The 25782-nt window shown below is 47.6% G+C and overlaps 1 protein-coding gene across 2 annotated transcripts in view; it reads left to right on the forward strand.

Moving 5' to 3' along the window:
* Positions 1-25187, forward strand: part of LOC141154902 (cdc42 effector protein 2-like) — a 37684-nt gene extending 12497 nt beyond the window's left edge. The window contains exons 1-2 of one of the 2 annotated variants that reach the window (XM_073641443.1): positions 14997-15133; positions 24064-25187. In XM_073641443.1, coding sequence (XP_073497544.1) covers positions 24221-24919 — 699 coding nt within the window. In that variant the 5' untranslated portion in view covers positions 14997-15133; positions 24064-24220 and the 3' untranslated portion in view covers positions 24920-25187. Of the gene's footprint in view, positions 1-14996; positions 15134-24063 lie in introns of those variants that run through there. The other variant, XM_073641442.1, reaches the window with a different exon arrangement.
* Positions 25188-25782: the final 595 nt, after the last annotated feature.

A 25782-nucleotide genomic window follows, 5' to 3' on the forward strand; every position in this document is an offset into this window, starting at 1 on the left:
CCTTAATGTTGTGCAACCAAAAGACGAGTGTAGCCATACTCTAAAAGACAAAACAGTTATCACCTATGCTTGGATACTCGGATACTGATCTTGCTCTCAGACAAGACTGTGAAGACTGAAGCTGATCAGTGGCCATGGATTGGCTGCAGCGGTTGACTCGCCCCCTGGGCCGTGGGGCACTCGGATCGGGCAATAGGGGAACGATGGGGGTAGTAGTGGCGACCCGGTCCGTGGCTCAGGGTGGTCAGACCAGTGGTAGTCCCTTTATAAGTTTTAAGTGATGTCCGACTACGCCACCCGTGGATTGCGGTTATTAGGAACCGCCGCTGCAAGGCAGACCGCTGGGGCTGATGATGTATGCAGCTGGGATAGTGTGACTCTCCACGGGAAGAGTGCGGCCCCAGGGCAGTATAATGGAAGATGGGGGTGATGGTGTAGGGCGTCCCAGTACCGTTAGTGCTGGAGGAGCAAGGAGCACGCAGACAACAGGTTGCAGTCCAAGGTCTTTACTAGAACAGGTGAACTGACCCACAAACAGTCCCGGCTAGGAGGGGACCTGGATGTCTGAGAGCAATTGGGAAATTGGCCCTGGTCAGGGTGAGGGTGTAGGCCTACCGTGCTCTCTGCGCTCCTTCTGGCTATCTCCTCCTGATAGGGTAACAGCCCACGGTCCGAGCTCACCGTGTATTCTCGCCTGTATGGCCTGCAACGTGGGTCCCTTCCTACTCCCGGCCTGGTACGGCTTTGCTGGTCCCTTCTGTTGTGGCAGAGCCTCCGGGCTTCTTAGGCCAAGGAACATACAGTCCCCTGCGGACTGGTTATCTGCTGCAGGACATGGAATCCTCACAGCCTCAGACACCAAAGTCTGGTAAAATGGAGTTCTTTGTCTGCTAAGACAGGCTCACTTCGCCTCTTGTCTCTGGCTTGTGGCTCTCCTACTGCCACACTTCCTCTTAGGCTACAATACAACTGTTTCTCTCTGCTCTGGGACACCTCTCAGTCCTGAGACAGGTCATCCAGTTCTCCCCAACCCTGCCCCCAATTCCAGCTTTTATAGGGGCAGCCTTCTCCCCCTACTGGCCTGAGACAGGAGGTATTGCATGCTAATGTTCCCCTGACCAGAGAACCTCCCCCTTGCTCTCAGACAAAGCTTTATTATATTTGTGGCATCCAGGCCAGGGTGACACATTCCCCCCTAGTAAAATTTAGTACTCCGGGACTAAACAGCAAACAAAGACAATATACACGACTATAAAACATTATCAGGAAAGTGACGCACAGATTGAGTTCTTAAGGTCACAGTGTGGTCTGTGACCTGGTGTCCATCTCACCAACACAACGGGGAGCCTTAACCAGGTGGGGGTCTGTCCTACCCCAAGTCCTTTACAGTCTTAGTTCATTCCTTGGTTAGGCTCCGAACGCAGTCCATACAAAGTCCCGGTTATTAAAAGTCCATAACCTTTGAGTCCGTACGGTAACTGCAAGAAACTGAAATACACTATTAATAATCATGCAGGTAACTTGGCAAACATTTCAACATTTGGCAACATGGTTATTTACAATTTTAGTGCACCCTATATTCTCCAGCGAGCGGGTATCTGCCCCCTTGTGCTCCTGGTTGACCTCCTTAACCCACTGTCTGGTGGTGGAACGACCTGGCTTTCCCCACTAGCGTTAGGGGTACTGCTACCAGCTGGGTGTACAGGTAGGGCAGGCTGCTGTCTGCGGGTCCTTTGGCTTACCGCAGGCATGGCAGGCTCACTGTCAGTTGAGGGTTGACTCTCCTGGGCTGCTGGTACAGGCTCTTCTGCCTCTGGAACTGCTTGCTCCTCTTTGTCTTCCGGCTCTGGTGCAGGTTGTTGCTCAGTCGGTTGCAGGAAATGCAGGACGGGTACCACTATTGCATCGTTTATTCGAGTCCAGGACTGAGGGAACTCTCCGAGAACGGTGCTGATCATTTCTTCCTTGTCCTCTGCGGGTTCAAGGTCACTTTGATCCTCTTCTGCACTACGGAGTTGCTCGGGGCACCTTTTTAGGTGGTCTCTGGAGACGGTACTAGTGGTTTCTCCTCCGTCCTTGGTGATCACGCACACCTTCGGGTTGTCGTGATCAGACTGCAGTACGGTGTAGGGCTCCCTTTCCCACTGGTCGTCCAACTTGTGAAGCCTTCTCTTTCGCTTCAGGACCTGCTCACCAGGTTCTAGGGGACCAGCAGGGGCGTGTCGGTTGAAGAGTTTTTCTTGCCTCTCTCTCACCTGGGCCAGGCTCTTCTCCACACTCTCCTGTACCTTCTTGTACTGTAGTTGCCTTTCCGTATCCCAGTCCGCATCCGGGGAGGTGTCCTCAGGTGTTAGGACTCCCATCTCCAGGTCTACGGGCAGCTTACCTGGTCTGGCTCGCATCAGGTAAGCCGGGGTGCAGTTTGTAGCATTCACCGGGATATGGTTGTATAAATCTATTAGATCCAGCAGTTTTTCTGGCCACAGGCTGCGTTCCTCCAGGGGCAACGTCTTCAGGAGATCAATGACTATGTTGTTCATTTTCTCACACACCCCGTTGGTTTGTGGGTGGTAAGGCGTTGTCCGAATCTTCTTACAGCCATAGAGGTTGCAGGACTCTTGGAAGATTTCAGCCTCGAATGCTGGACCCTGGTCCGTCAGGACCTGTTCCGGATACCCGTGTGGACGGCAGAAGCATAGCTGGAAGGCTCTGGCCTCCTTTTGGGCTGTCAAGTCTTTTACCACCACTAGAAAACGGGAATAGTGGTCCACGATGGTCAGGGCATAGATGTATCCTGACCGGCTTGGAGCCAATTTGACGTGGTCCAGAGCTACCAGCTCAAGAGGCTGCGTGGTGACGATGGGCCTCAAGGGTGTCTTCTGGCTGGTGCGGTTCTTCCTCCTTAGGTGACAAGGGCCATAGTCTCTGCACCACTTTTCTACAGCCCCTCTCATGCCGACCCAAAAGAACCGTCCTCTTAGCAGGAACTCCAGTTTCTTCCAACCGAAGTGCCCTGCTCTGTCATGGTAAGCCCCCAGGACCATAGCTGCATCCCGCCTTGGGACCACGACTTGCCAGGTCAGCTCGTGTATCCAGTGGTTAACAAGTCGTCTGCACAGCTTGCCTTCATAGAGGAACAGCTTGTTCTTCTCTTTCCATAGCTGTTTGGCTTCCTCTGGAGCATCCGGACCTAAGCGGGCGTCTTCCTTGGTCAGCAGATCTTTCACCAGGCGGACTGCAGGGTCACTATCTTGGGTCTCGGCCCAGCTGTGGTGAGGTAGGGGATTGATCATAACGGTGGTTAAATCTTCCTCCTTCACGCGGTGGGAGTATTGAGCGGCTCCGTACCGGTGAAACGCGGGGAGTTCCACCTCCTCCAGCTCTTCTGGGTCTTCGTCACCTTCAGGTAAGTGAGGCATTCTCGATAGGGCGTCAGCGTTGGCATTGGTTTTGCCTGCCCGGCACTTGATCACGAAGTCATAATTGGAGAGACGGGCCATCCACCGCTGTTCCAGGGCACCAAGTCTTGCACTGTCTAGGTGTGTTAACGGGTTGTTGTCCGTGTACACAGTGAACTTTGCGGAGGCCAGGTAATGCTTGAAGCGTTCCTTTACGGCCCACACCACCGCCAAGAATTATAGCTTGAAGGAGCTGTAATTCTCCGGGTTCCTCTCGGTGGGCCTCAGCTTCCGGCAGGCGTACGCGATCACCCTTTCTCTGCCCTGTTGGTTTTGTGACAGTACTGCTCCCAGTCCCACATTACTGGCATCTGTGTGGAGAATAAAAGGCTGGCCATAATCAGGGTAGGCCAGGATCTCATCCCCTGTGAGGGCCATCTTCAACTGGCGGAAGGACTCCTCTTCCGGTTGATCCCACTTGAAGGGTGGCTTTTGACTTCTGGACTTAGACTGTCCTATCAGGAGGTCCTGCATAGGAGCTGCCATCTTAGTGAACCCGGGGATGAACCTTCGGTAGTAGCCTACCAAACCGAGGAACTGCCTTACTTCTTTGATGTTCGAGGGGCTTGGCCAGCTCTTGATTGCTGTGACCTTGTCAGGGTCGGGGACCACTCCTTCCGCACTTACCACGTGCCCTAGGTACTGGACCTTTGGTTTCAGCAGGTGACACTTCGATGGTTTCACCTTCAGGCCATAGCCTGCCAGGGCTTCGAACACCTCGGCCAGGTGCTTTAGATGATCCTCATAAGTCTTTGAATAGACGATCACGTCGTCCAGGTAAAGGAGGACCGTCTCGAAGTTTCGGTGCCCTAGACAGCATTCCATCAGCCTCTGGAAGGTCCCTGGTGCGTTGCAGAGCCCGAAGGGCATACAGTTGAACTCACTCAGTCCCATCGGGGTGGTGAAGGCGGTCTTCTCCTTGTCAGCCTCTGCCACAGGAACCTGCCAGTACCCGCTAGTAAGGTCCAAAGTAGAAAAGAAGTTAGCTGATTTTAGTGTGGCTAAAGACTCCTCTATTCTTGGCAGCGGATATGCGTCTTTGTGGATGATACGGTTGATTTGTCTATAGTCCACGCACATTCTCATGGTGCCGTCTTTCTTTTTTACCAGAACCAAGGGGGCTGCCCAGGGGCTACAGCTATCTCTAATGACCCCAGCTTCTTTCATTTCCCTCAGCATACCCTTGGTGTTCTGATAATGTGCAGGGGGTACAGGTCTGTGTCTCTCTTTTATTGGTGGGTGGCTCCCTGTGGGGATGTGGTGTTCTACCCCTTTTACTCTGCCGAAGTCTAGCGGGTGCTTACTAAAGAGTCTCTCGTACTCCTGTACCACCCGGTAGACTCCTTGGTTTTGGTGCAGGGGAGTGGAGTCAGCACCCACGTGGAGTTTCTGGCACCAGTCCTCCTTTTGTTTCTGGCAGCCATTACCCTCCGCCTGAGGAGATGGAGGCAAGGGTTCCACGGCCCTGATAGCTTTGTGTTCGACAACAAACAGTTTGGCAAGTGTAGCGTACCTGGGTAAGTGTACCTCTCTCTCCCCAATGTTGAGAATGCGAACGGGCACCCTCCCATGGCGGACATCAACCACCCCCTGGCTGTCAAAATGGTGGGCCTGCTGTCTGAGCACACGGGTTCTACCATGGCTTGGTAGTCTCTACCTCTCTACCCGATTGCAGTCCGACACCAGATCATCATTTCACTTTTGGGAGGCATGGAAATGGGGAATGGGTCACTCAGTCTTACACTACCGATCTCACCACCAGACAGTTCTACCTGCTGCCGTCTCATCAGGGCTTTTATCTCCTTGTTGAGGACTCTCTGTTGGCTGGAACTAGCATTCACTGCCACCTGTTGTAGAATTACAATTACCTCTGAAAGACAATTTTCAATCACGTTAGTACCCACAGTTATTTTAGGGTGACTCTCACGACGGTCAATGTCCACAATAATTACTCCCTGTGCCGGTAGTTCAACTTTACCAATTTTAAGGGTCATCTCCTTGAACCCCATCTGCGGCACGGGTAAGCCATTACTGGCGATGATGCTCAAGTTACTGTCTGGATACCGTGTGATATCAGCATCAGTCCAATACTGCTTAAAAAGTACATAAGGGATAGTGGTTACTTGTGACCCAGTATCCAGCAAGTCGCTCATGGGTATACCGTCCAGCACCACGGGTAAAACCGGGCGCCCCTCAACGTACTTATTATGCCAATTGTAAGGGCCTGGTGATCTTATGCCTGGGGGTTAGCCCTCTGCCCCAGGTTGGACCCGTTTAAATTACAGTACCTGGAAATGTGTCCGGGCTGGTTGCATCGACGGCAAATGGGCTGTCCATCCTCTGCGTAGCGGTCTGTGGGCCTCCCTCAGAACGACGGGATCCTCCTCTGTCGACGCCACGGGACATCCTCCTGACTTGAAGCCAGCTCGATGGGTCTTGACGGGTCCACTTGTAACGCCTGGACGGTCCTGGTCAACGCCGCGACGCTCCTGGTCAGCTCCTGGACTTGGTGATGCAGATCTTTCGACGGGACTTGGTTCAGGCCTGTGCGTCAGCCCCCACGGAGTCCATAGAGGAGGGCGCCGCCTCCTGGTGGTAGGTGAGAGCAGGGCACCGGGGGTTTATAGCGCCACTTGTTGCGGGTTCACGGAGCACCCTTATGGCCCTGTCCTTGAATTGGGCAAAGGTCAGGTCAGGGTTCTGGAAGAACATGAGGCGCAGCTGGGTCCTGTGGGCGCTAGACAGCAGACCTTCTATAAACTGTTCTGTTAGTAGCTTATCCGTATCCTGCACGCTGCCAGGGTCAGCTTGTTTAATGGCTCTCAAGGCTTCCTGCAAATTTAGGGCATAGTCTCTGATGCTGTCCTGTGCCCGTTGCTTACATCCATAGAGCCGCATTTTAATTTCAGCGGAGGTACGGGTATCAAAGGTACCTCGCAGCCGGGCCAGGATGTCCTTCACAGGCCTTTTCTCCTCAGCGGGCCACGACTTTACCTCCCGCTGGGCCGCGCCAGTTAACTGCCCCGTCAGTATGCGGACCTTCTGTTCCTCTGTCAGGGGGTAAACTTGGAACAAACTGTACAGCCTTTCTTTAAAATCAGTCAGGGCATGGGGCTCCCCTGAGTACTTAGGCAGCCAGGCCGCTCCAGGGATCTAGGGCAGTGAAAATGGCATCACCGCTGCTGCTGCTGCGCTGGTGGTAGTGGGCGCCTCTGTGTCCGACATCTTCCTCCCCCCTAGTCAAGCGTGGCCTACCTTCCGACGATCCTCTTCTGTTGGCCGCGGCTCCGCTGATGCTGCTCCGGACGAGGACCTTGCGTCGCGTCCTGGTGACGTCAACGTCGCTCTCTCTCCCTTCCAGGACCTTGCGCAGCGTCGGTGCGTGGGACGGAGCTTCGGGTCTCGCGCGGTTTGGACGTCCACGCCCCTCTTCTTCCCGTGCAGCGTCCTGAAGATGGCGTCCGATGGCGGGAAAACGGCTGAAGATGGCGGGAACCGACAGAAGATAGCGGGAGACGGCTGAAAATGGCGGGAAACGGCTCTGGATGGCGGGAAACCTCTTCTTCAGGTACGTGTACAGTCTTTTTCAGGCACGCAATACCCGTTTGTGGCGGGTTGGTTACTATCCTGCCGACTACGCCAAAGCTGACTCGCCCCCTGGTCCGTGGGGCACTCGGATCCGGGCAATAGGGGAACGATGGGGATAGTAGTGGCGACCCGGTCCGTGGCTCAGGGTGGTCAGACCAGTGGTAGTCCCTTTATAAGTTTTAAGTGATGTCCGACTACGCCACCCGTGGATTGCAGTTATTAGGAACCGCCGCTGCAAGGCAGACCGCTGGGGCTGATGATGTATGCAGCTGGGATAGTGTGACTCCCCACGGGAAGAGTGCGGCCCCAGGGCAGTATAATGGAAGATGGGGGTGATGGTGTAGGGTGTCCCAGTACCGTTAGTGCTGGAGGAGCAAGGAGCATGCAGACAACAGGTTGCAGTCCAAGGTCTTTACTAGAACAGGTGAACTGACCCACAAACAGTCCCGGCTAGGAGGGGACCTGGATGTCTGAGAGCAATTGGGAAATTGGCCCTGGTCAGGGTGAGGGTGTAGGCCTACCGTGCTCTCTGCGCTCCTTCTGGCTATCTCCTCCTGATAGGGTAACAGCCCACGGTCCGAGCTCACCGTGTATTCTTGCCTGTATGGCCTGCAACGTGGGTCCCTTCTTACTCCCGGCCTGGTACGGCTTTGCTGGTCCCTTCTGTTGTGGCAGAGCCTCCGGGCTTCTTAGGCCAAGGAACATACAGTCCCCTGCGGACTGGTTATCTGCTGCAGGACGTGGAATCCTCACAGCCTCAGACACCAAAGTCTGGTAAAATGGAGTTCTTTGTCTGCCAAAACAGGCTCACTTCGCCTCTTGTCTCTGGCTTGTGGCTCTCCTACTGCCACACTTCCTCTTAGGCTACAATACAACTGTTTCTCTCTGCTCTGGGACACCTCTCAGTCCTGAGACAGGTCGTCCAGTTCTCCCCAACCCTGCCCCTAGTTCCAGCTTTTATAGGGGCAGCCTGCTCCCCCTACTGGCCTGAGACAGGAGGCATTGCATGCTAATGTTCCCCTGACCAGAGAACCTCCCCCTTGCTCTCAGACACAGCTTTATTATATTTGTGGCATCCAGGCCAGGGTGACACACGGTCATATTGTGACACCGTCCCTGAGCTTTGGGGGCAGCGGCAGTAGCGGGGGTTGCTGCGGGCCCTCTATTGGTGCGGCCCAGTCCGGGTTGGGGCAGGTGTTCACCCAGGTAAGCGCAGGTGGTTCCGGCTCAGGAGTCTGGAGGCATAGCAGGTCTCCGGTAGCGGCGGCAGCTTGGGCATCGGCCTCTGGAGCCAGGAGCTGCTCCCAAACGATGGCGCCCGGGGATAGGGGTGCCGGCAGGAGATTTAGGAGGGCTTCGGTGCATCCCGCGCCCGGGATAGGGGTTTCAGTCTTACCCGCACTTGGGCTGCACGGGGCCTCCTGGGCTTCCTCCGCCTGGGCTGGAGCCTCACTTGTCAGGCGCGACGAGCTCTGGCGGCGGGCCCTGATCATCCGCAACACCTCTTCTCTCCACTCTGCGGCGGCCAGTCGCTGGGCCTCTTCGACCCTCCGGGTCAGGTCGTGCGTTTCACCACGGAGGAACTCGACCTCCTCCGCGGTCAGGTAGATTCCCTCCATAGTGAGGGGGTAGCAGCAGGTGGGCCAGCGATGGAGGACATCTGCTTTGCTGCTTCCATCTTTGCTGCTGGGTGCGGTCTGTTTCTCCTCCTTCTTTTGGGGCGGCTCCAGGGCAGCAAGCTGACGGGCACTCCTTGGGACGTCCCATCCGTCTTGACGGACACTACTATGCGGACTGTCTCTGCTGGAGGGGGCGGTCTGCACTTTTGGCGCCATTGGGGAGTCAGGCCCAAGATGGGAGGACTTTGGTTGCTGTTCTTTTTGCACATAATGGCGTCCGTTCTTCTTGGGCGGGCGCCACATTGAGTGTGAAACGACAATCTTTTAGTGAAAAGGCGCGCAGTACCCGTCGGCAATGGGGATTATCTTCTTCCGTTGCTGCGGGCATGCAATCCTGCCGACTACGCCAAGTTGTGACGCCCTCCCTGAGCTTTGGGGTTACTCGGAGCCGGGTCGGTGTAGGTGTCGCGGGGAGGGATGCAGTCATGGCCTGGACCCGGTCTGTGCCCAGGGCTGTCACATAAAAATATTGGGCTTTCAAGGATGAGTGGTATTTCGACTACGCCACCTGCGGTTCCTGATGACGGCCACCAGCGCTGCGTCAGTCCTCTGAGGCCGGTGTTTTAGCAGCTCAGATGGTACTACTCCCCACAGGCGGAGTAGGCCTCAGGGCAGAGAGAAGGAGGACTATGTGGAGTTTGGTGGGTGCAGTGCCGCGCAGGACAGTGTATGAAGTCATCCGGGTCTTTACTCACTTTAGATGAACTTTCAGCCACAAAGCTTCTCTCTGCTACACACAGCGTACTTCGGCCACCAGGAAGGGGGTTCAGCACTTCCCAGGTAGATCAGGAGCACCTGTCGAAACCCCGCTGGTGTGTTCCTCTCCTTGGTAAGTTCTCCCACTGAGTCTTCTCCTGACTGTGTGTGATACGAACGTAGTGAAAGGCCGGGTCCCACTGGATAAACGCAGTGTGAGGGATACAGGTGGCGACTCCGCTCCGTCCGTATCCCCCTGGGATCCACTAAGCCTCCGGGCTTTTCCGGCTGAGACGTGAAGTAACAAAGTCAGATGTCGGGGGTCGGTTACCCCTTTTGCAGCAGGAATCCCTCTGGCAAGGCCAGAATAAAGAATACAGGTGGCGACTACGCTCCGTCCGTATCCCCCTGGGATCCTTTTGCCTGTGGAGCCTATCTCCTCTGCTCCCCTCCCAGGCCTTCTTAGGACAGGATCTTGACCGGGTAGAGACATTGGTTAACTCTGACCCGCTCCTCGTCTCAAGGCCAGAGTACGAGGACCACGAACCTTCAGTCAGCTGCAGACTCTTGCTGGACCCTGACAGAAGACCCACAATCAAAGACCTTGAACCTAAGATGGCCGTAGATTAAATATGAATCAATAAGTGTTTCCTAAAAGTGTGTCCTCCACCCTCACCCACTACATGGTTCCCCCTATCTTTTGGTTCCCCCCATCTCCTCTATCCCGGGCCGGGGCAGCACCCTGGTGCATTTAGGCCCCCCTACTGGACAGGAGTGGTGTAGTGTTGAGTGGTGAAGTGGGGTCCTGAGTGATGCTCCATCCTTACCTGGAAGAGGAGATACCACACCTCTATCTGAGGTGCAGTACCCCTGTGGCGACTGAACCCTCAGGGGCGCCACAATATCACATTCTTTATGTCAGGCAGGGTAAAGAGGGCTGAGAGTGGAACAACAAGGCTGGTCCTGGAGGTAAGTATAGACTTTTTTTGTACTTTATGTGCAGCCTAGGGGCCATTGATAAGTAGTTGTCCAGTCGTGGACAGACAATTTAACATAATAGACTGAACCTGATTGAGTTCAACTTTATCAACTAGGTAACTATCTGCGGGGTAATTTGTTCCTATATGCAGCAAACTGATCAATGTGTCCAATGACGCCTCTTTTCCAAATGGTGATCATCATCAATCAATTCCGCTTTCAGTCCAGTGTAATTGTGACCTCCATGACTTTACGGGCCCATAAGGTCTGCAACAGCCATACTGACTAATTATAGCTGCAAATGAATATAAATGGCAGACTGGAGGCATTCTCACTTCATCAAGGAATCTGAGTAATGTAGAAATCAATGTACCACCCACCAGTGTGAATGTGCACATTGCCATCTCTTGTACAGTATACTATACAAGTAATGAGGTTCAAGTTTCCTAGAAGGACTAATAAAATATGGAAAAACCAATGAATAATATATTAAAGAGATCAGAACGTTAAAGCTCTTGGAAGGCTTGACTGTTGACCATGGGCCCACATAACCTCTGATCTGATGACGTCTCACCAACCAGTAGTAATGAATTTTCCCCATTGCTGGCATTAGGATTCCTCTGCTTTACAGAATTGGAGGTCGTATACTCATGCACTTTTCAATATCATGACAGTATAAGTCCATGAATGGGGTTGATCCGGACGGTAATTAGCCACAGATATCAGACGTCACCTTCATATTATCTGCTGCATACTTAGGAAGCTTGTGGCTCTCCAGCTGTCATTGACTTATAAGTATCAGATGGCTGGTAGAGTCTGCTGGGATTTCTGTAACATCTAAGTAACTTCAGCCTGAAGATGAATAATTGAATTACTATTTTGTATAATAGAATTAATGATCATAGAATCCTAGAATGTTAGAGTTGGAAGGGACCTCCGGGGGCATCGTATCCAACCCCTTGCTCAATGCAGGAGTCACTAAACCATCTCAGACAGATGTCTGTCCAGCCTCTGAAGACTTCCATTGAAGGAGAACTCACCACCTCTCGTGGCCGCCTGCTCCACTCATTGATCACCCATGATGATATTGGATGGGTATGATACAATAGATGATAGAGGAGGTCAGTTATGTAGAACATCTGATATAATATAATGGGCTCCTGTTCTGCACCCGGACGATCCCTGCAGAGTCAGTGAGAGTTTAGCACCAGGGATGGACTGACAGATGGTGGTCCACGCCTCGACACTGACACATTCTTGGCTGAAGGATCTGGACAGGAGACTGAGATGTGTAACATAACCATCTTCCTGCGAGGAAATGCTGACACCATTCACTGGGGTCTGATTAGTAGGACACGATTTCACTGTCCTGGAAGTTTATATTAAGCAAGTACAGAGGCAGGAGATCAGGTCTGGCCAAAGCCAACAAAGTCAGTGGGGTCCAGCGGCTGCTGGGGTGCTGTTCAGACCTGTGGTATGAGAGACTGATCTGGGACAACATGATACCCATAGCACAGCTGTAAATGGAGTATAGCATAGGGTTTTTTTTAGTAGATAGAAAGATACAGTGTCAGACTGGGGAGTAACATCAACTCCAGGGCCCCACTATTCAACTACATGCAAATATATTATCTTCAATCATACATTTATATAACAATGAACCGGGTAGATTGTTACATGAATAAGATGCTGCCTTTGTCTGTTTATGGTAAAAGTGTATTGTACCAAGTACTGCTCATATAAGAGTGTGGTGGCCCACTCCTGCGCAGGGGCCCACCGGAGGATTCTCCTGTTCTCCTGTGGGCCAGTCCAAGCCTGGATAGATACCAAAGTATGCAGCAGCACACAGTGTATGCTAAGATATATGCAAATATTGAATATACGCATTTTAATCTGTATTACTGCCATACAGACTATAATTGTAAAATTGATATATTTAAAGCACAAATTAGACAATTTGTGTGTGCTCGTCAGCCACAACAAGCTGTGCCTTGTTTTGATGGGACCCTAACCATATCAGTAGTTTTCTGCATCAAGTATCTCAAATGCTATTAGTAAAGTCTATAAAAACGACATTACCGCCTTTACAGTAGATATATTCAATGTTTAATGCATATATCTTGGTGCACACAGTGGTTGCTGCACTCTTTGGTATGTGTGTAATGCAATCATAGCAGTTTGCACCTGTTCACATTTGTTGCATTCTGTTAGGCAGTGATGGTCAGATTGTTTCTTTGTAGATAGATAAATAGATAGATATGTTGTAGATAGATGAATAGACATAGTCAGAGAGATAAATAGATATTAGATAGATTAGATAGATAGATAGATAGATAGACCGCACTTCTCCTGCACACAGAACAATTGTTAATCCACCCGTTCTGTGCACCTAGAATATGATCATTGTTCCCCACAGCGCAGGTCCTATTTATTCAGGTTGACGTGTTCCTGAGTACAATGAATTTTAATTAAGCTTAAAAGTAATTTATTCTGATGAATGAGCGTTTTGATCGTTCGTGGGGTGATCGGCAGCCTTTCTCGATAGGCTGAACATCAGGAATTGATCGTTCCCAGGAAAGCTCGGTCCCAATAATTTTCCAGTGTAAATAAACGCACCTTTAGCTTTATGAAATTAAAAGGATTGTCCAAGATTAAAACAAAATCCAAAACAGTGTGACTCTGATCCATAGGATGTGTCTAGTCCTGCAACTAAACTCCACTCATTTCAATGGGAATGAACTGCAAAAGTAGCACTGTTTGGGTTTTTTGGGGGGACGACAGCTTTTGTTTGCCCTTTTCTTTCCCTTTAAATTGCCTTTTAAGCTGCACGCTGGCATTAATACACTTTACAAATTGGTTACAAATGTTGCGATGAAATGTTTTCCATATCTTACAAGATGACGTAATCATTCATTATATATGAATTAGGGATGACATTGTGACATACAGGGTTTGGCAGTAATATATATTATTGCCACATTGTTCACATATTAAAACCTTCTTTACCTCGGTAACATTTTCCATTCCTTATGGGTAATGCAATGGTGTAGTCATATTGAGATCAGACCACTATACTGACTTCTTCACAGACTGACTTGACTTGTGTGTTACCCTGTAGTCTGCTGACATTGCGGTGGATAATCCCTGCTATATAGACATCAACTCCTGCATTACCGGCCTCTGGGCTCCTATAATCTCCAGTGGTGACCACAGTGCAGACTTGGAACCAGGTAGAAACATGACGCCCATACACATTAGATCGGCAGCAGGATCGGACTGGCGCACAGGAGGACAGGAGAATCCTCCAGTAGGCCGCCCCTGTGAAGGACTGCTGATGAGCAGGGCTATTACACTTAATTCACAATTTGCAGAAAAAGGTATAATCTAATAATTTATTAAACAAGCTAGTCAAATTAATATTACATAGAAGCAAAAGGGAATTTGTTTACTAGGATCAGGTTATTTTTGCATGTAACTGAACAGTGGGCCCCAAGAATCAATGTTACTGATGGGCCTCTGACAACCAGTCTGACGCTGACTATGTGTCACTTCCAGAAATCAGTGGATTGTTTCCATACAATACTCTATTTGAGCTGCATGCAATAAGGTTTGTCTTAAAGAGTGAACCTATATACTAGAGATTGCACCCACAGTATATACAGCAACCCAACCAGAAAGTGCCCCCATATACATTGCCTCAACCAAAGAGTGCCCCCATATACAGTGACCCAACCAAAGAGTGCATCCGTATACAGTGACCCAACCAAAGAGTGCATCCGTATACAGTGACCCAACCAAAGAGTGCATCCGTATACAGTGACCCAACCAAAGAGTGCCCCTATATACAGTGACCCAACCAAAGAGTGCATCCGTATACAGTGACCCAACCAAAGAGTGCCCCCATATACAGTGACCCAACCAAAGAGTGCATCCGTATACAGTGACCCAACCAGGGTGTTACAATATACGATATCTCAACCAGAGAGTGCCCCATATTCAGTGCCTCAACCAGAGAGTATCTCCATATTCAGTGCCTCAACCAGAGAGTATCCCCATATACAGTGCCTCAACCAGTGTCCCCATATACAGTGCCTCAACCAGAGAGTATCTCCATATTCAGTGCCTCAACCAGAGAGTATCCCCATATACAGTGCCTCAACCAGTGTCCCCATATACAGTGCCTCAACCAGAGTGTCCCCATATACAGTGCCTCAACCAGAGTGACCCCATATACAGTGCCTCAACCAACGAATGCCCTCATATACAGTGACCCAAACAGAGTGTTACAATATACAGTAAATTTACCAGAAAGTCTCCCCATATTTAGTGCCCTACAGATTTATCCTATAAACAAAAAATAAGCCAGAGTGCCCCCCCCATAAACAGTGCCCCAAACAGAGCGTGCCCCTATACACAGGTCATCAGTGAGAGAGAGTGTGCCCCCATATACAGTGCCGCAGTGTGTTTTTGGTCCAGTTATGTTTTCTGCTGATTCCATTTTGCTGTTTCCAGACCCATAACAGGATTGTAGGGGGAGGGGGCTATCAGGGCGGGTGCATGATGGAAGGTGGTCTATAAAACACTCCATTGCAGCAGATGGAGCAGTTTTACTATCTGGGACCATCTGCACTTCATCTGTTTCCTATTCTCCGGCCGCTCCCCACTAGAAAGTCGCAGCCGAGGACTGTCATGAAATGGATCCTGTGCTCCCATTACAGCAGACAGCAGTCCCATGTAATGTATGAGATCAGCTTTACAGCCATCTGTCTGCCAGAGAGGGGTCACTGAGGAAAGTGCTCCCCACTGCTCGCGTCCACTGCCCCGGTCACACCCGTGTAATGAGGCAATCTGAACCTATATGTACAGCTATAAATCCACTTTTGGCCATTTCTGTCAAATCGAGCATTTTGCACCTTAAGGCTTATACTAGACGATTATCAGGAGTGAGCATTCCCATGAACGCTTGTTCCCCGCTATTCGGGCAGTGTAAACAGGCGGCCAATCACTGGTTGGTTGGATGCAATTATTTTTACAGAGAAGCGATCAGAAAATGATCTATTAATTAAATCAGGTTTTTGCATTACGTGTATTTAAAAAAAAATATATATATTTTTTTATTTTTCATATTATGCTATTTATTAATAAAATAGTAATCTTTTTAGACTCATACTTACAGTCCTTTCAGGAAGAGTTTTCATCAAGGCTTTTTATCATCAAAGGCAATGACTTTTACTCACGCTCATTAGATGCTTCAATACAATAGATAAGGCCTAAGTCAGACTATTGCTGTTAATGTACATGTGCATTTCCTGAAACAACAGGAAGTAACAGTCTAAATATGCTCTAGTGGACAGTGTGAAAATTGCAAGAGTTCTCCTTTTATTTTTAAAAGGAAATCGTCAGCAGGTTTTTCTGTGTAATCTGAAAGCAGCATGATGTAGGGGCTGAGACCCTGATTCCAGCGATGTGTCACTTACTAGGCTGTGTGTTGTTGTTTGAAAAAAAATCTGTGTTTTATCAGCAGGAGATTATCACTACAGGACTAGGTGTCTCATGCTTCCTGGTCCCACCCCGCCCTCACCACTGATTAGCAGCTTCCTGTCAATATACAGTGTACACAGAAAGCGGCCAATCATTGGTGTGGGCGGGGTTATACAGGGCTCAACATTTTGAGCACTGCTACATCCACAGCAGAGAAAACATTGAATGTATCTCAACTGCTGCATGCAGTAAACTAAGTGATACATCACTAGAATCAGGGTCTCTGCCCATATATCATGCTGCTCTCAAATGATGTAGCAAAAACCCTTCAATAAAGATTGGGATATGGAAAAAAAACATTGCCAAAAAATTAACACAAAAGCCTTATTTTAACAATAGGTCATTTTCCAATGGTAGCTTCCCTTTAAGTTTACTTAAAAATCATTGTTTACGGCAGCACAGGTACATGATCTATTACTGATTGTTCTGTGTGCATTAGAAGTGCGGTCAGCCTGTCTATACAGGATGTAAAATAAGCACTGATCGGCAAACAAGTAGCCAATCGGCGATCATTTAATGCCAAGGATAGGCTAGTGTAAACCTGCCCTTATAAATGTTAATAGCCTGTTTAGACAAGCAGACTGCATTTAATGCGTGTACAGAACAAGCAGTAATAGATCATTCTGTGCGCACAGACTGTCATTGCTCTCGGTAGCACAGATTTTGCTTACACAGGATAATATATTCTCGGCAGCACAGGTCCTGCTTACACAGGATAATATGCTCTCGGCAGCACAGGTCCTGCTTACACAGGATAATATGTTCTCGGCAGCACAGGTCCTGCTTACACAGGATAATATGTTCTCGGCAGCACAGGTCCTGCTTACACAGGATAATATGCTCTCGGCAGCACAGGTCCTGCTTACACAGGATAATATGCTCTCGGCAGCACAGGTCCTGCTTACACAGGATAATATGCTCTCGGCAGCACAGGTCCACCTTACACAGGATAATATGCTCTCGGCAGCACAGGTCCTGCTTACACAGGATAATATGCTCTCGGCAGCACAGGTCCTGCTTACACAAGATAATATGTTCTCGGCAGCACAGGTCCTGCTTACACACGATAATATGTTCTCGGCAGCACAGGTCCTGCTTACACAAGATAATATGTTCTCGGCAGCACAGGTCCTGCTTACACAGGATAATATGTTCTCGGCAGCACAGGTCCTGCTTACACAGGATAATATGTTCTCGGCAGCACAGGTCCTGCTTACACAGGATAATATGTTCTCGGCAGCACAGGTCCTGCTTACACAGGATAATATTCTCTCGGCAGCACATGTCCTGCTTACATAGGATAATATGTTCTCGGCAGCACAGGTCCTGCTTACACAGGATAATATGCTCTCGGCAGCACAGGTCCTGCTTACACAGGATAATATGTTCTCGGCAGCACAGGTCCTGCTTACACAGGATAATATTCTCTCGGCAGCACAGGTCCTGCTTACATAGGATAATATGTTCTCGGCAGCACAGGTCCTGCTTACATAGGATAATATGCTCTCGGCAGCACAGGTCCTGCTTACACAGGATAATATGCTCTCGGCAGCACAGGTCCTGCTTACACAGGATAATATGTTCTCGGCAGCACAGGTCCTGCTTACACAGGATAATATGTTCTCGGCAGCACAGGTCCTGCTTACACAAGATAATATGTTCTCGGCAGCACAGGTCCTGCTTACACAGGATAATATGTTCTCGGCAGCACAGGTCCTGCTTACACAGGATAATATGTTCTCGGCAGCACAGGTCCTGCTTACACAGGATAATATGTTCTCGGCAGCACAGGTCCTGCTTACACAGGATAATATTCTCTCGGCAGCACATGTCCTGCTTACATAGGATAATATGTTCTCGGCAGCACAGGTCCTGCTTACACAGGATAATATGCTCTCGGCAGCACAGGTCCTGCTTACACAGGATAATATGTTCTCGGCAGCACAGGTCCTGCTTACACAGGATAATATTCTCTCGGCAGCACAGGTCCTGCTTACATAGGATAATATGTTCTCGGCAGCACAGGTCCTGCTTACATAGGATAATATGCTCTCGGCAGCACAGGTCCTGCTTACACAGGATAATATGCAGTTGAGAATGATGGTCCTATAAATCAGCGCAAGTTATTCAACCTGATGAAGGAGCGCTTTCATCAGGTGATCGGCAGCCTGTTTACATTGCACGATTACCGGGAAATAAGCGTTCCTACCAACACTATCCTGACAGTTGTGCAGTGTGAAGGCACATTAAGGCTGAGCTCACATCTGTGTCACTCTTTGTAGATCCTTCATTACAGATTTCATCAATTTTGCTCAAAAGAATAGAGCACATGGTGAGCAAAACTCCAGAACAGGACAGCTCCCATTATAACTCAGTGGGGTCCGTTTGTATTAGCTGTGTGATGGGTCGTGTTCTGTTTTCTGATTCTACAACGGAAAAGGAAAATAGAAAAGACAATACAGATGTGAATTCAGCCGAAGAAACAGCGACATTACAGCTTCACTGAAATTGAACAAACCAAGAACATCTAATGCATTCACTAAGTGGTATTTTAGATTTACTAATTAAAGCTGGGTGTATGCTTAGTGCTAAACAACGGTATACAGTCATGGCCAAAAGTATTGAGAATGAGACAAATAGTAATTTTTCCAAAGTTTACTGCTTCATTTTTTGTAATGGCAATTTGCATATACTCCTGAATGTCAAAGAGTGATCAGCTGAACAGCAATTACTGTACTTGCAAAGTCAATATTTGCCCAGAAAATGAACTTTAACCCCCAAAACACATTTCAACATCATTGCAGTCCTGCCTTAAAAGGAGCAGCTAACATCGTTTTAGTGATTGATCCATTAACACAGGTGTGGGTGTTGATGAGGACAGGGCTGGCGATCAATCAGTCATGATTAAGTAAGAATGACATCACTGGACACTTTAAAAGGAGGCTGGTTCTTGGTATCATTGTTTCTCTTCAGTTAACCATGGTTATCTCTAAAGAAACACGTGCAGCCATCATTGCACTGCACAAAAATGGCCTAACAGGGAAGAGTATCGCAGCTACAAAGATTGCACCTCAGTCAACAATCTATCGCATCATCAAGAACTTCAAGGAGAGAGCTTCCATTGTTGTCAAAAAGGCTCCAGGGCGCTCAAGAAAGACCAGCAAGCGCCAGGACCGTATCTTAAAACTGTTTCAGCTGCGGGATCGGACTACCAGCAGTGCCGAGCTTGCTCAGGAATGGCAGCAGGCTGGTGTGAGTGCTTCTGCACGCACTGTGAGGCGGAGACTCTTTGAGCAAGGGCTGGTTTCAAGGAGGGCAGCAAAGAAGCCACTTCTCTCCAGAAAAAACATTAGGGACCGACTGATATTCTGCAAAAGGTACAGGGAGTGGACTGCTGAGGACTGGGGCAAAGTCATTTTCTCTGATGAATCCCCTTTTCGATTGTTTGGGACATCTGGAAAACAGCTTATTCGGAGAAGAAGAGGTGAGCGCTACCACCAGTCTTGTCTCATGCCAACTGTAAAGCATCCTGAAACCATTCATGTGTGGGGTTGCTTCTCAGCCAAGGGAATCCGCTCACTCACAGTCTTGCCTAAAAACACAGCCATGAATAAAGAATGGTACCAGAATGTCCTCCAAGAGCAACTTCTCCCAACCGTCCAAGAGCAGTTTGGCGCCCAACAATGCCTTTTCCAGCATGATGGAGCACCTTGCCATAAAGCAAAGGTGATAACTAAATGGCTCATGGAACAAAACATAGAGATTTTGGGTCCATGGCCTGGAAACTCCCCAGATCTTAATCCCATTGAGAACTTGTGGTCAATCATCAAGAGACTGGTGGACAAACAAAAACCAACAAATTCTGGCAAAATGCAAGCATTGATTATGCAAGAATGGACTGCTATCAGTCAGGATTTGGTCCAAAAGTTGATTGAGAGCATGCCAGGGAGAATTACAGGGGTCTTGAAGAAGAAGGGGCAACACTGCAAATATTGACTTGCAGCATTAACTCATTCTAACTGTCAATATAACCTATTGGTACTCATAATATGATTGCAATTATATTTCTGTATGTGATATAAACATCAGACAAACACTAATAAAAACCAGAGGCCAGCAGATCATGTGAAAATATCATTTTGGTGTCATTCTCAAAACTTTTGGCCATGACTGTAGAAGGGGAGAAAGAAGGAGAAAGGAAGGAAGAGAGAGAGAAAGGAAGGGAGAGAGAAAGAAAGATAGAAAGGAAGGAAGGATGGAAGGAAGAGAAAAAGAAAGAAAGGAAGAGGAAGAAATAAAGGAAGGAAGGGATAAAGGAGGGAAGGGAGAAAGGAAGGGAGAAAGAAATAAAGGGAGAAAAGAAAGAAAGAAAGGGAGAAAGAAAGAAAAGAAGAAAGAAGGAAAGAAAGACAAAGAAAGCAATATAAAATATGAAATAGATAAACATAAAACATGATAGAGAAATAAATAGAAAATGAGAAAGTGGTTGTCTCATTATCTTAAAGGGAACCTGTCACCAGAAATAACTCTGTTAACCTGCAGCAGATATACGGTTAATCTGCGGGTTAATAGCGTTATTATGCTGCCCGGCGCCTGCACACAGCCGAACGCAGCGAGGAGAAAATTTATTTTATTCTCCCTGCCAGCATTCGGTTTCAGCCATGGAAACAAGGGTGGTGTTGGTTCAGTCATACAGAGCGGCCGTTGTAACCACTCCCCCATTACCTTTCCCGGTTACAGCCGCCGCTCTGTATTCTCAGAGCAATGGCTGAACCAGCACCGCCCCCCATGACTGAAACCAAATGATGGCAGGGGGAATAAAGATCATTTTCTCCCCACTGCATTCGGCTGCATGCAGGCGCCGGACAGCAGAATAATGCTATTAACCTACAGATTATTCACATATCTGCAGGTTAATAGCATTATTTCTGGTGACAGGTTCCCCATATCTGCAGGTTAATAGCATTATTTCTGGTGACAGGTTCCCTTTAAATGGGTAAGACACAAATGGAGAAATTATTTCTAACATTTACTGCTCATTGTGTAGGTCACCGGCCACCTCTGCAATATATCAGAGATGGAGAACACACTTTCAGGCTGTTTGCCATAAAGCTTGCTTGTGCTGCTCAGTACTTGACCAGGTGGCTGGATCCAGCTCTCTTCAGTGCTCCGGCCTTTGCCTCTCTTGCAGCATGGGAGAGCGCACAGTTTGGGCCAGCGGCGAGAGAATGCTGGAGCCACTGGGGAGCAGAGCGTATTGTTGTATGAGTCATCTTAGGTGGCAATCATATATATCACCAGTACTACATTACTAGATTTCTGCCTCTAGTCTTTCAGAGCCTGAACTATGTAATCACTGTGTAATCACCGCACAAGCGAAAGTTGGCCCAGTAGGATGAAAGTGACTGTGACAGCAGATTGTGTCTGTTCTTCGAACTGGGAGGTGCTTCCATCCTGTTTGCTTAAGGGGAAGGAAGCTTATCCCAAAGGCCCTCATTTCCACCGGAAATCTATTTATATAAATCCCATGTACTAATGATCATAGAAATAGATATTTATATCTGAGTACCAATCCTCCCTTGTACATTGGAGATTCATTTTACAGTCTCTTCATTTGTCTTAAATGAAACACCATTAAACGAAACAAAAGTGAATCCTAGTTAATCCTGTTAGAGCCATGTTATAAAGCAGGGCCATTATGAAAAAATGTCTCTAAGGCATGTACCTTAAAGTTTCTGAGCCCCAATGAGAACTTTGTGAAAGGGCCTATGAACTATCAAAATGTGAACTCTGTATGAGGGTCCATCAACTATCACAATGTGAACTCTGTAAAAGCGCCCATCAACTATCACAATGTGAACTCTGTAAGAGGGCCCATCAACAATCTCAATGTGAACTCTGTAAGAGTGCCCATCAACTATCACAATGTGAACTCTGTAAGAGCACCCATCAACTACCTCAATGTGAACTCTGTAAGAGTGCCCACCAACTACCTCAATGTTAACTCTGTAAGAGGGCCCATCAACAATCTTAATGTGAACTCTGTAAGAGTGCCCATCAACTACCTCAATGTTAACTCTGTAAGAGAGCCCATCAGCTATCATAATGCGTAGTCTGTGAGAGGGCCTATCAACTATCACAATGTGAACTCTGTGAGAGGGCCTATCAACAATCTCATTGTAAACTCTGTATGAGGGTCCATCAACTATCACAATGTGAACTCTGTAAAAGCGCCCATCAACTATCACAATGTGAACTCTGTAAGAGGGCCCATCAACAATCTCAATGTGAACTCTGTAAGAGTGCCCATCAACTATCACAATGTGAACTCTGTAAGAGCACCCATCAACTACCTCAATGTGAACTCTGTAAGAGTGCCCATCAGCTACCTCAATGTTAACTCTGTAAGAGGGCCCATCAACAATCTCAATGTGAACTCTGTAAGAGTGCCCACCAACTACCTCAATGTTAACTCTGTAAGAGGGCCCATCAACAATCTTAATGTGAACTCTGTAAGAGTGCCCATCAACTACCTCAATGTTAACTCTGTAAGAGAGCCCATCAGCTATCATAATGCGTAGTCTGTGAGAGGGCCTATCAACTATCACAATGTGAACTCTGTGAGAGGGCCTATCAACAATCTCATTGTAAACTCTGTAAGAGGACCCATCAACTTTCACAATGTGAACTCTGTAAAAGGACCCATCAGCTATCATAATGAGAACTTTGTAAGAGGAACCATCAACTATCACAATGTGAACTTAGGAAGAGTGCCCATTAACTATTGCAATGTGAACTCTGTAAGAGTGCCCATCAACTATCTCAATGTGACCTCTGTAAGAGGGCCCATCAACTTTCTCATTGTGAATTCTGTAAGAGTGCCTATTAACTATACCAATGTGAATTTTGTAAGAGTGTCTGTCAACTATCACAATGTGAACTCTGTAAGAGAGCTTATCAACTATCACATTGTGAACTCTGTAAGAAAGCTTATCCTGAGTCTATAACTAGGCTGCGAGTGTAGGACTCTTGAGACACCGTTTCTTGGCTGGCTCTATGTACAAGTATTCACACAAAGAGATTTCATCACATAGCTGGACTCGACTGCAGGAGGCACATATGAATATTCCAGAAGAAGGTTCATTTTCACGCTGAATTCTTGTAGTTATGCACACTTATAGTAGGTAAAAAAAAATATTCAGAACGAATGATGCAAGACATGTCTTCTAAGATTGCTGACATACAAAGGATGAGGAATACGAAGGGAGGGGTTACTGACATCAGAGATAGAGAAGCAGACAGGGAGAGAGGGAGGACAAACTTCTAAAAGGCAAACCTTATTGCATAGTAACGCAACAGCAACAATATAACACAATACTGTATGATCCCCAATTCGTGGGACATGATAAATCCCATCAACGATCTGTTATGATCTGCAACATGTACTAAGGAAAGATAGGGGAAAGCTGTCCCTACAGTAAGACTAAGCTGAATCCCTACGATGTAGCGGGCTGCCTGTTCCTAGTGAACAGACCCGCCTTAGTCCTCAGCTAGTCTGAACGAAGACCTATAGAATTAAGGGAGGGGTCCCTAAAAGAACTAAGGACTGGAACAAAAATGGACACCTCCTAAACAGAGAAGTTGTTGCAGAACACAAAAAGACAAACTGACAAAAAGTACTAGTGGTCCCAGAGGACAAAGCAAACTAGACAGAGAAAGGCACTGAAGCACCAGGCTAGAGAGACAGTAGAACACTGAAGTCCAGCACAGCCAAAAGGGCGGAGCTGGAATATAAAGGCAGATGGTCACGTGACCGCAAAACACAAGATAGAAAATACAAACAGGAGGGTTCTAACACGATCACTCTGTGAGCTCTGTAAGAGGGCCCATAAACTATCAAACACAATTTTTATTACTAATGTCCCATTAATGTGCCACTGAGTTCCTTAAGGCATGGGTATGACTGCAACCTGTGCATTTTCATAGGGACCCCATAGGGGTCAATTTTACCCTCATGCAATTAATTTGCCAATAGGTTTTCAGATGGTAGCTTTAACATTTAAGATGATCTGCGATTAACAATTATGATATTCTAACTTTAACATGATTTATTTTTCTTTCAGATCCAACTGAAGATCAACTATAAAGCCCCAAAAGAGTCTTGAGGTTTTCTTAATTATGGAGAAATTGTCCTCCAAGTTAAAGTGAGGCTTCCTGTTACTGATCCCATTCTTCAGAGGTGACTTTACATTGGAAGCTTTGACCTCCCAAGTGTACAAGATGCCAGCGAAAACCCCAATGTACTTGAAAACTTCAACTCCGAAAAGAGGTAAAAAACCCAAACTTCGAGATGTGTTATCCAGGGAAATGATCAGCCCTCCTTTGGGTGATTTCAGACACAGTGCTCATATCGGACTAGATGGAGAAGAAGACATGTTTGGGGAGTTGTCCTTCTTGCAAGGAAAGTATGACCTGCTTCCAAACTTGAGCCGAAAGTTGACCCTTCAAAACACAGACAACAGGCTAGACCATGAGTTTCATGACACTGATGGAAGTTTCCGCCCGTTAAAAAATGCCGTATCTCTGCCGGTTTTCACTGGAACGCAAAGTAAAGAGATAGCTCCTCCAAAACCCCCAAGGCTCCATCTGGAAGAAGTCCCAAGCCAACGCTCCATGTCCATCAGCTATGGTGAGGGATGTTTTCGTAGAGAAGAAGATATGTCATTCTCCTCCATCTCTAAAGAAGAAAACAGCAGGTCTTTGACAGTTTCTACAAGTTCCTCTGAAGCTTCCATTACTGGAAGTGGGATGTTCAGTCCTGGATGTGGGACTGATGGATCGGAAAGTAAAATGGACAACGTAGACTCACAGAACCAGGATAATCCTCCCTCCGAATCTCTTTTTGGCCTGGAGCTGGACCTTGGACCATCAATTCTGGATGATGTTCTGAGGATAATGGATGATTACAAAGCTTCTTGATTGAATGACATTCGGAAATGTATATGGACATCTCTGGACACTATTTATTATTGGGCAGGAATGATCTGTAGATGGATAATCGACAATCCAGTCATCCAAAGGAACAGATAACATCTCTTCAATCTGGAGGCTCTCTTACTTCATTGTTTTATATGGGTTACTATGACTTATAATTTACTTTACTGGTATAAAACTCTTGATATTTGTATTATTTGTCTTTAAAATTGTCATTTACGTGCAAACAAAATAATAAATTCATAATACATTATTTTGGAATCCCTGATGTAACTAGTGTCATCGAAGACACTGTGAATAGGGGATTATGTTAGGAAGCAAAAATTCTCTAAAAACTGTTACACCTCATCCCTCATATCCAAAAATATTTATTTCTTACTTCTGTAGATCCTGTTGGCTTTTTGTATCCATCCATGAAACTTCTTGAAATTCTGATTGTATGATTGAACCAGTGGAAGTGTTTGAAGATCTCACCATAGACCCAATGTTCCACCAAAAAACACAACCTTTATACACTTCCTTTCCTAATGTTGACCGTAGTCATAGGGTAGTTATCTCGGCCAAGAGATCAGCCCTGAACTGAGAATTTATGTCAAGACAACTGGCAGAAGTCAAACCATTGGGCTACCAGTTACCATAATGGTCACTTATGTAGGTGAAGTTCTCAGATGGTTCCAAGTATGAAATAAATAGGACACAGACCACTAGGTTCAATAAAAGGTTCAAAGTATACGAGAGACATGAAAGAAAGTGAGATGTGGGAAACTGGCAGAAGATATATGGTAGCCCAATGCGTTTGGCCTTCAAACTTTCCACCAGATTAGGATTCTAGTTCTCTATGTGTAGTA

The sequence above is a fragment of the Phyllobates terribilis genome, unplaced genomic scaffold, assembly GCF_046119375.1.
Source record: "Phyllobates terribilis strain yellow unplaced genomic scaffold, ASM4611937v1 Scaffold_7__3_contigs__length_470593459, whole genome shotgun sequence".
In the NCBI taxonomy this organism is placed as follows: Eukaryota; Metazoa; Chordata; class Amphibia; order Anura; family Dendrobatidae; genus Phyllobates; species Phyllobates terribilis.